General features: G+C 45.0%; 1 protein-coding gene across 1 annotated transcript in view; it reads left to right on the top strand.

Moving 5' to 3' along the window:
- snx25 (sorting nexin 25) overlaps positions 1–10,333 on the top strand; it is a 54,656-nt gene that overhangs the window by 34,534 nt on the left and 9,789 nt on the right. Inside the window, exons 9-15 of the mRNA XM_048232115.1 lie at positions 1–73; positions 528–692; positions 2,210–2,341; positions 4,582–4,722; positions 7,058–7,171; positions 8,557–8,718; positions 9,203–9,320. The exon at positions 1–73 is cut by the window's left edge and continues 203 nt beyond it. Of these exons, the coding sequence (XP_048088072.1) occupies positions 1–73; positions 528–692; positions 2,210–2,341; positions 4,582–4,722; positions 7,058–7,171; positions 8,557–8,718; positions 9,203–9,320 (905 nt within the window). The remainder of the gene's footprint in view (positions 74–527; positions 693–2,209; positions 2,342–4,581; positions 4,723–7,057; positions 7,172–8,556; positions 8,719–9,202; positions 9,321–10,333) is intronic.

Raw genomic sequence — 10,333 nt, 5'->3', positions numbered from 1 at the left:
CTACGAGCGGCTGATCCGCCGCGAGGAGCAGCGCAGCAGCTCCCAGTCCAGCAGCGAGGACAAGGACGATAGCGTGAGTAGCGCCCCCTGTAGACAAACATGCGCCATGAACTCTCCCGCTTAGGTTGCTGTGGCCAGGGGGCGAGACAGTGCAGTGTGATGTGTTTAAATGCCAGCTCACTCTCATGTACTGAGCTTCAGCTAAACACACAGAGATCCTGTTTTTTAAGAGCCTGGTTTAGGAGTTGCAATAGTTTTCCTTTTCATGTTAATTGGTTAGCATGGAGAAAACTTGAATCATTCATTTTCTTATTTCTTATTTATATAAGTATTTCATTGCCTTTTGTAAGCATAATGCTACAATGTACATAAAATGTTAGATGGAGCAAGGATATGAGTTGGCACAGTTGCTGCTGTTGTGATTTTTGTATTCCATACCAAACCCATCACTAATAGCCTCCTGTCAGAAGTGCTTTTTCACTCAATGTGCTGAGTGCTTTGTGTGACTTTGCCCGTGACTTTGCCAGAGCCAGGCCATGGAGGGCACGGAGGAGGGGCTGGACGAGGGCAGCAAGGGCATCAACGAGCAGGCCAACTACGCCGCCAACAAGCTGCGGCAGCTCTACGACAAGCTGGAGTACAAGCGCCAGGCCCTCGGCTCCATCCAGAACGCACCAAAGCCAGACAAAAAGGTGCGTCGCCATTACGACCAGCTGCCTGGCACTCAGAGTTGGTTTGAAACCAAAAACTGATGATCACAGAGATTGGTGTGGTTGCTGTATGGTTTTACAGGATAAATGACCAGAAGTTGAGAGTTTACTGGACCTCCATCAGGTGGTACTGGTATGTGGTACTGGTTGAAGCTGTTTGATGCTAATTGATGTTAAGTGTGTTAAGTGTCTGGACATTTGCAGGAATAAGTTTCATTCAGGAAGCATCCTTCTTGTCTTCTGTGCTCTGTTCTTTCTGGAAATAACAAACTTCAGGATTTGATTGCATTAACCCTTAGAACCCTAGACTGTTGGGCATTTTCACTACCTTTAGTTAGAAGGATTTATCCTGGTCATTGTAAGTGCCATTGTAAGTGTTTTTTTTTCAGCAGAGTCTAGGCTACCCAAATCTGCCACAATTTAATGTATTAATACTTGCATTGATTTCATTTTGATTTTTAAATAATAAAAATACAAAAAGCGTATTATAAAAAGTCTTATATTTTGACATGTATCTCACCACTGCAAGCTGGTAGCTCGACTTGCATGCATTTTGCAGTCACTTTGTCTGTTTTTATAAGCCAGAAGGATCGACATGGTACCAATGAATAGCCCTTTGTCTCCTCTTTCATCTGATATGCTTGCCATATCTATGCGATCACAGGTTCGCGAGTAATTCAAACGAGAGTAATGGGTACGCAGGTGAACTCGGAGAACTATAGACTGTAAATATGATGCAATTTGATTTAATTTCATGATTTTTTTAAATTTTCATACTTGATTGTACAGACAAGTGTGTAGTCTCGTTGGAAAGCCCCACTTCTGCTCTGTCATAGAAGGTTTCATCTCGCATAAAGGTTTCATCTCGCTGCGACGAACAGTTCCGGAGCAATGTAACAGAGAAAAAAAGGTGTGTTTTTTGACGCACTTTGCGTCAATCGGGTTCTAAGGGTTAACAGCACATTTTCACAATGAAAGGATCTCTGTGAAGGAAGCTTTTCATTCAGCCTGGCTAATGGCCTTTGGACACAAGGACCCATTACTCAATGTGACCCCTCCCCAACCCTTGGCCCCGGTGCTATTTATGGCCTTCTCTCAGTGTTCAGGGACAGTGGAGCCCTGTACCTATGCCACGCAAGCCATTTGTCTTCTCCCTCAGCAGAGCCCCCTTTGTCACATACGCACGCACACACACACACACACACACACACACACACACACACACACACACACACACACACACACACACAAACACACGCAAAACCCTGGTCTGAGAACTGCCATCGAATTAAAAACAACAGTGGACAAAAACAGTGGAAACAATGGATATGAGCTGGGGTTTTAGGGAAGCTTTTTCCTGTTAAAGGGGAGTTTTGCTTTGCCCTTGGTATGTCCCTTAACTTGCACTGGTGGGGTCTGGTCTGTGTGCCTGGAGACGATGCCGTTTGTCAGGATGTTTTATAAATTATTCAAATTGTGTGTGTGTGTGTTCGTCTCAGATTGTGTTGAAGCTGAAGGAGGAGATCGGGGCCATGGAGAAGGAGCACAGCGACCTGCAGTTGCACATCTCACGCACAGACCTGTGGTGTGAGAACCTGGGCACGTGGAGGGCTGTCGTCAGCGCTGCCGAGGTGAACCTCCTCACCCTCTCACCTCCACTCCCTACTCCCTCACCTCCTCATCCTCTCACCTCCACTCCCTACTCCCTCACCTCCTCATCCTCTCACCTCCACTCCCTACTCCCTCACTCCCTCTCCTCCTCACCTCCTCACTCCCTCACCCTCTCACCTCCACTCCCTACTCCCTCACTCCCTCACCTCCTCACTCCCTCATTCCCTCTCCTCCTCTCCTCCTCTCCTCCTCACCTCCTCTCCTCCTCACTCCCTGTCCTCCCCACTCCCTCACCCCCACTCCCTCACCTCCTCACCCCTGTTATACAAGCTGCTGAGCCATTTATGAAGAAAAGATCAGAATGCTGCTTCTGTGATAACGTAGAAAGTGGTTTAGCACTAGCGTTTTCATAGTATTTTGTAGTATTTTCTGAAGCTCCTTGCTGTCTAAAGGAAGGACATGTGTGTCCTTGAGGTGAACTGAAACTTCAGCCAGACGTGATAAGAGTCTGAGGTCTGAGTCTGTAAAAAGCTCGCTATCAATGGTGTCTGGCTCATTTGGGTTATATTAATATTGTAATCCATTTCTGTTCACTGGAACACTGATAAAGCCAAAGCATGTGTGTTCCATTTCCCTATTCGCCTGCAGCGTGACAAAGCCTCTCAGATGAGTTGTGATTGGGCCATTGTTTGTTTAATTGACCACTAAATAGTCAAAGGGTGCAATCGTTCATGTTCATAGCTCTTTTGTTTTGCCTTAATTGGCATTTTGGGTCGTCATGTTTTCATAATTGTTATTACAACTGTCCTAACATTCCTTTTAGATGACTAATGGCATGTTGATTAGGAATTCTATTTGAGTACGGGTTATTCCAGAGTTAAAATCAAAGGGTACACATTCTTTTAAATTATGTACCGTACCGTTTATTCAAGCTTTTGTCACTGTTGTTGCAAACCAGCATCATTATAAAGCAGCTTATTTTTCGATAGGCTGTCTAACAATGTAGTTATAAGACTGACGCTTTCAATAGTCACTATGACAGCGATGCTACATCGTTCACATACTCATGTCGTCATGAGTTCCTGTGCTGGTCTATTAGAGATTTAAAGCATGCCGTGGGTTAGAGCATATAGGCTCTTTGTGCAAGTCAGACAGGTTGGCTGTTTGCCCTCTTCAGCAGTCATTACAGCCAAATTGGTAGGGCAGTGTGGATCTTAAATGCCCGTCTCTGCCCGTAATCTACCATCCTGCTTGTCCTCTTTCTTTTCTCTCTCCCTCCCCTCCCTCCCCTCCCTCCCTCCCTCTCTCTCTCTCTCTCTCTCTCTCTCTCTCTATCTATCTTTTGTGCACTCTCTTTTCACTCTCTCTGTTTGTACAATCTCTCTACACTCCCCCACACTCTGTCTGTCTCATTCAAAATTCAATGTTTTATTGGCAGGACAATTTGAAGTGAACACAGTGTTTGCAAACAGAATGCAAAGACATGGCAGACAAAAAATACATTTGCTTTATATTGATTCATTTAGAAAATGCTTTTATCTAAAGCCATTTACAAAAATGAGAAATAACATCCAAGCTACAATGCCTTAGGTAGCTATTAGTATGACATCAATCAATACTATGACCAGGCGACTCAAGCTTTCAGTACTAGTTTAAGTGTAGTCAAAGGCCAAGAGAGTGGTTGTGGAAGGAGTGCATGGGAAGTGTTGGGCTTGTTAGCAGAGGAGGTACCTTCAGAAGTTTTGGGTCTTCGTAAATCAGGTTTCTAGGCCAAGTGTACTATACAAGGTCTCTGCATTTATCCTATTGGTGAATTAGTGAACATACAGAGCACACAGTGAGGTGAAGCACACACTAACCCACAGCAGTGAGCTGCCTGCTACAGTGGCGCGCAGGGAGCAGTGAGGGGTTAGGTGCCTTGTGCCTTGCTCAAGGCCAGGGCACTTCAGCAGTGGATGTGGGTACTGTATGAGAGAGCTCAACCACTTCCCCCGCCCACATTGTTCTTACTGGTCGGGGATCGAACCAGCAACCCTTCGGTTTCAAGCCCAAAGCCCTAACCAGTAGGCCACGGCTGCCCCTATGCAAATGCATCCGAGATGAACAAACCTACTTGTGTGAGTGTCCCTCTCTCCCCTCCCCGGCTGTACTGGACTCATCCCTGTGTGTGTGTGTGTGTGTGTGTGTGTGTGTGTGTGTGTGTGTGTGTGTGTGTGTGTGTGTGTGTGTGTGTGTGTGTGTGTGCGCGCGCGCTCTGCAGGCGTCTGAGGAGAACGGAGAACAGGTGCCCTTCTACTCGGTGGCCGTTAGCCTGCCTGAGGGCGAGGACACCAAGAGCAACCGCTGGACCGTCACCAGGAAGCTCCCAGAATTCCAGGCCCTCCACAGGAAGCTCACCGAGGTAACACACGTACAGAACACCCCCCGCCCCGCGAGTGAGATCACTTCCTGTTTCTGTGATTCCGTTCACCTCAGTGGGCAGAGTAGGGGCATGTAAAACTATCAACATGGTGTCCATGGATACTGCAGCACCCAAACAACATTTGGTCAGACGCATAATAGGGCATAAAAAAAAAATTCTTGGGTTCCGGTTTCCGACCGACCCTGTCAATTTATGTGCGACCCAAATTTATTTTATGAGCTTGGGGAAGAAATAACACTAAATACATTAAATAAATCCACAAATAAAAGGCTTAACTATAATTACATTAATTACCCCTTGCTATGTATAGGGATGGCGTATTCTCTCTTTTACAAAGTAGCCTATGCACAGCTGTTCACGGCGATTGTTTTAGTCACTTACCAGGCACTTTCAATTTTGTCCAAACACACTTAACTTTTTCATAAATTTGACCACTCATCATTAGTTTCACCGTGAAATTTCACCTACCACAACAGTCCCTCAAGCGAATATTGAGACAGATGGCACACTTACTTCTGCACCTTCTGCATATGACACCAAAGACTGCCCTAAGTGTTGGTTCCTCTACAGTTTGATGACAATAAATAGAAGGCTAACGTTAATGATCTGCTTACTTGCATCTCTCAACCTGGTGTTGCTAACCTACCTAGGCTATGAAAGTAAGTTAATTAAGGCCTACTTGGTTTACTGACATTTGAGTAGGCTATGCAACCCATTGGCAAACGTTTACCTGGATATGTCCTTTTAGCTTATGTCATGTTTGCTAGCTTGTGGGCTTAGTTTGAGTAGTGCTACCAAAATCATAGAAATTAATAAAATTGCAAGACATTTACCTCTTCTATAATCCAAGAATGATTTCGTTCGAGTTGTTTTTTTTAACATTTATTAACATAACTAATGACATATAAGACATTCCCAATTGCATCCACATATCGTAATGCACTATGCAAAAAAAGTGATTTACACTCGTAGCCGAACACAGTGAGATGCAAGCCTTCCAATCCACTCAGAAATGTAATTAGGCTACTCTCCACGTCTTTTAAAGGGGCAGGCAGTCAATTAGACGTACACCACCAATGTAATGACATTAAACAGAAGTGTAGTCAAATAGTTTAAATCAATATGAAATTACTAGATACTTACTTGACTATTAGTAATTATGCAGGCCACAGACTATGAATTATTAAAAAGATATGAACTTAATATGAATTACAAAATATATGAATGTATTGAAACATATGACATGATGCCATCTCTTTAGGTGACCGTCTTTTTGGACAGTTCTACAAAAGGTTATACTGCTTTGTGAATTACCTCAGTCAAAGCATTTTCACAAATAAAGTAGGCCTACTTTGATTTTCTGTAATCCTTACTGTTTATCTTTGATTATCCTTTTTTAATAAGCATCAAGATTATCAGTGTGATTTTGGTCTTACTAACCTTAATTGCCCTAAATTTTTAAAAAACAAATCGCAACTATTTTTGCAATTTTCACTTCCTCCCGCAATTTCTCCACAAGAAACAGCTAAAAACACCGCAACTTCCATCCAGGCATTTTAGGTCGTAACAGTCTCAAAAAACCTTGTGAAATCCTGGAGGGACTGATTTTCTACCTATCCCTTACTGCCACTGGGAAAAAAAAAAATCCCTACCGACCCATGGCCTCAACTGACAACCAACAGGAACCAAAACTTTTTTTTTTTTATGCCTAGGACGTCAGTGTGGTGCAACTTGGTAATGGTGATGAATGTCCGATGAATGTCTATGAATACAGATGAGGACGTGTTATTCTAAAGTAGCAGAAGGTGCACGTCGCACATCTAACTTAGTACAGGTGCAGGGTAAAGTAGATCCGTGAAATAAAGAAAAAAGTACCCGCACGCTGTTGCTGCTGCTCCCGAAGTGATTTATTACACAACGTTTCGACCAATGTTGGTCTTCGTCAGGTGTACACTTTTTCTTTATGATGTGTTTTTCTGTCCTAATACCCTCCCCTTCACCACCACCTCCACCTACCAGATGTGCAGATACACACCGTCAGTAGTCTGGTGCATTAAAATGCCACTGAGATCTGATGCACTTTCTCTCAGCGCCGCATACCGTGACGGCCAAGGGAGCGAGCATGACTCATCAGTTGAGCCGCATATGTGCAGATACATCACTAAAGATGGCACACCACCACAGACAGATCCATCACTAAAGATGGCACGCCACAGCAGACAGATTTGTAATGTGGATTCTTTTGCTCACTTTTTCAAATATGTTTTTCTATTTCCATCTGTCCCTTGCTCTCTTCCCCTAATTTCTCTTTCAGTGTTTCCCCTCTTTGAAGAAGGTCCAGCTGCCGTCGCTGAGTAAACTGCCATTCAAATCCATCGACCAAAAATTCCTTGAGAAATCCAAAAACCAGCTCAACGCCTTCTTACAGGTGAGACACTGACTGCATGCCATGATCTCTTCCCCAATTCGAAACACCTAAAACCCTTTTCTGAAAATGTCTGTGGTTTCTCGACCCCGGGGATGTAGCCCCAGTACAGAAAAGGAAGTGGATGAATTAGGTAGCGGCGTCTGTAATGTAATGTCATCTCTCCCTCAGTTACTGTATGTTTTTTTCTTTCTCTCCCTGGAGGGCCAACACATACACCATCATCAGTCTTTTGGTGGCGTTTTTTTTCATTTCATGTCTGGTGCCTTGTATGCCCCCCCGGCCCTAGGCCACATGTTCTCATACATGACAACAAAAGGCTGCACAGGTGCCCTTTTTTAGCTGAAGGGTGTCTGCAAGATGGCACCCGCTACACAGATTGAAAATGAAAAAGCCGGGCTTTTTAGTCCGCCAGCTGCCAGCCGCAGCCTGTAGTCTAGCAGGGGAGGGGCATCAGCCTGCTGAGGCTCAGTGGAGACTGGTGGCTGGACATTGGACCACATTTCTGTCTTTGTTTTTTGGTGAAATGTAACTTGGTTTTTATTGCTAAAGCTTGTCATTTTGTGATGGTTTGAAGTGTGAGAGCATTGAAGCAGGAGAGGTTTGGTGTCCTTGAGGGGATTGTTTTAGCTAGATGTTCCTACTACCAACCAGCATTTGAATATTGGCACATTTGGTCTTTGTTTTGACAGAATATGGCCAGATTTGTGTTGTCAAAACCTGTTATTTTATGGTGATTTGAAGGGAAAGTGCCTTGAAGCGTGAGCATGTTTGATATTTCCTAAGGGGGAAATTTTAGCTCGATTTGAGCACTTGAATACCTTTATTTTATGAAGGCTGCAGGCTTTAGCGAAATGTGTTTGTTTTGTCATCCCAATGTTTTTTATACATGTTGGTGTCAGACAGGGTTCTATTAAGAAGTGAATGGCTTGCAAAACAAGCTGTAAAATGAGATTGACGTGGAAATGTTGATAATAAATGAGGCTGTAAAAACCAGATCTGGGGGGAATGTAAACACACCACCAATAAAAACAATGCAATAAAACAGACGAGGAAGTAGCTAAATTACTACTTTTTGTTAATTGCTACATTTTCAGCCAAGGCATGGAGTCAGCAGGCTCAATATCCATCTGGTCAGATGTTGTCGGGCCAAGACAGCAAAGTCCACATCCCCTGTGGCCTTTTCACTTGACTGATTACTCTCATATAGACCTAATGACTCTTTCAGTCTCTCCAGTAGCAGGATTCGTAGCACCCATCTTGGCTAGATGTCAATCACCCTCATTGTGTGGTGGTATACACATCACACATGGGTTGCCTTGATGGGAAAGAAAGCAGGTGGTTGGATGACCTTAGACCTTTGGTTGGTGTGTGGTGTTGTCCTGCAGAAGATGCTGATGGACGAGCGCATGTGCCAGAGCGAGGCGCTGTACGCCTTCCTCAGCCCCTCCCCCGAGCACCTCAAGGTCATGGACATCCAGAAGAAGTCCTCCTTCTCACTGGCCTCTTTCCTGGAGAGGCTGCCTGGCGACTTCTTCTCCCATCAGGAGGTGAGAGACCTCCCCCAGACACACACACACACACACACACACACACACACACACACACACACACACACATATCTGGATAAAAACAAGCAGACACATAAAATCATTTACCTGTTACACTATCTGACTATTTCCCTGTTTTTACCTTGCTGTGTGTGTGTGTGTGTGTGTGGGAGCTATAAATGCCTTCTTTTAAAGACCGGTGTGTGTGTGTGTATATATATATATATTTATATATATTTTTAAGCTTCAGCTTATTAGCTCTAGACTAAGTGCATCTGAAGCCCTCTGCTGCTAAACAGGCCAAGGTACCAGTACCAGTGTACATTGACTACTGCTCCTTCACACTGAAAGCAGCATCACGGCGTAGATAGCCAGCTATTTATGTTGGGGTATGACTCACCCAGGCAAAGAAAGAAACAAGCGTAGCCGTCCTCTAAGACCCAGGGTGGGACAGATTCATGAGGCTCATTTCCTGTGCCATCAGGAGGAGGCGGAGGACGACAGTGACCTCTGGGACTACGGCGACGAGGCCGACGGGAAGAAAGACGCCCTCGCCGAGCCATGCTTTATGCTCATCGGAGAGATCTTCGAACTCAGGGGCAGTGAGTGGCACTTGTGATGCAGCTCACATGGCACAGAGGATTGTGCGTGTGCGTGTGCGTGTGCGTATGCATGTGCGCGCGTGTGTGTGTGTGTGTGAGTGTGTGTGTGTGAGTGAGTGTGTGTTTGAGTGTGTCAAGTTGTTGCAGGCTGCTTTCCTCATGCATAATTATGCATATCAGAAGCCTGTATCTATGTCTGTATCTGGGTGTGTATATGCGTACGTGTGTGTGTGCGTGTGTATGCTTGTGTGTGTGTGTGTGTGTGTTTGAGTGTGTATATGTGTGTGGGGGGGTTCTGTGTGTGTGTGTGTTTGAGTGTGTATTTAAGTGTGTCAGGGGTTGCGGGCTACTTTCCTCATGCATAATTATGCATATCAGAAGCCTCTGTCTATGTCTGTATCTGGATGTGTACATGCGTACGTGTGTGTGCGTCTGTGTGTGTGTCTGGGTTAGCAAGTATGCTATGTACTATGCACTCATGCGCCCCTGTATAGCTTGATTTGCATCAAACTGTTGTAAGGTGGTTGTGCACATCCATTGACTTCAGCGAGCCACCTTCCTCCTCTCTTTCTCCATGGCGCTCCTGCACGAGCAGTGTCTTTCCTCCTCTCTTTCTCCACAGCGTTCCGTCCTTATTCCTCCCAGCGTCAGCCCCCCCCCCCCCCCTCGGCGCTCCGTAACGTTACCGCTGGTCATTCCATTACGCGTCAGTCCCCCACACACAGCCTCATTACGCTCCCATTGATTCTCATTGATAGACTCTCCAGGAAATTTACTTGAACTCCTTTCAGGGGTTTCTCAGCAGACGGTTTCACCACTTGCACAGACAAACAGAAGTAGGGGTGTTGTAATGAGACTTTTTCCCCTTCCTTGTGCATAACTTTGTCTACTAGGCTGTTGGTTTCTGGTATACACAGATAGGAACAATTTAGTAATGCTCAGGTATGTGAACAGGAAGTTCAAAACCAAAGCATGTCCTTCATCAGCCTCCTATTTCCACAAGCTTGAGTTAC

Source organism: Alosa alosa, chromosome 21 (genome assembly GCF_017589495.1).
Source record: "Alosa alosa isolate M-15738 ecotype Scorff River chromosome 21, AALO_Geno_1.1, whole genome shotgun sequence".
Classification (NCBI taxonomy): Eukaryota; Metazoa; Chordata; class Actinopteri; order Clupeiformes; family Clupeidae; genus Alosa; species Alosa alosa.
Note: the sequence above shows the minus strand (reverse complement) of the source record. Positions and strands in the feature narration are given on the sequence as shown.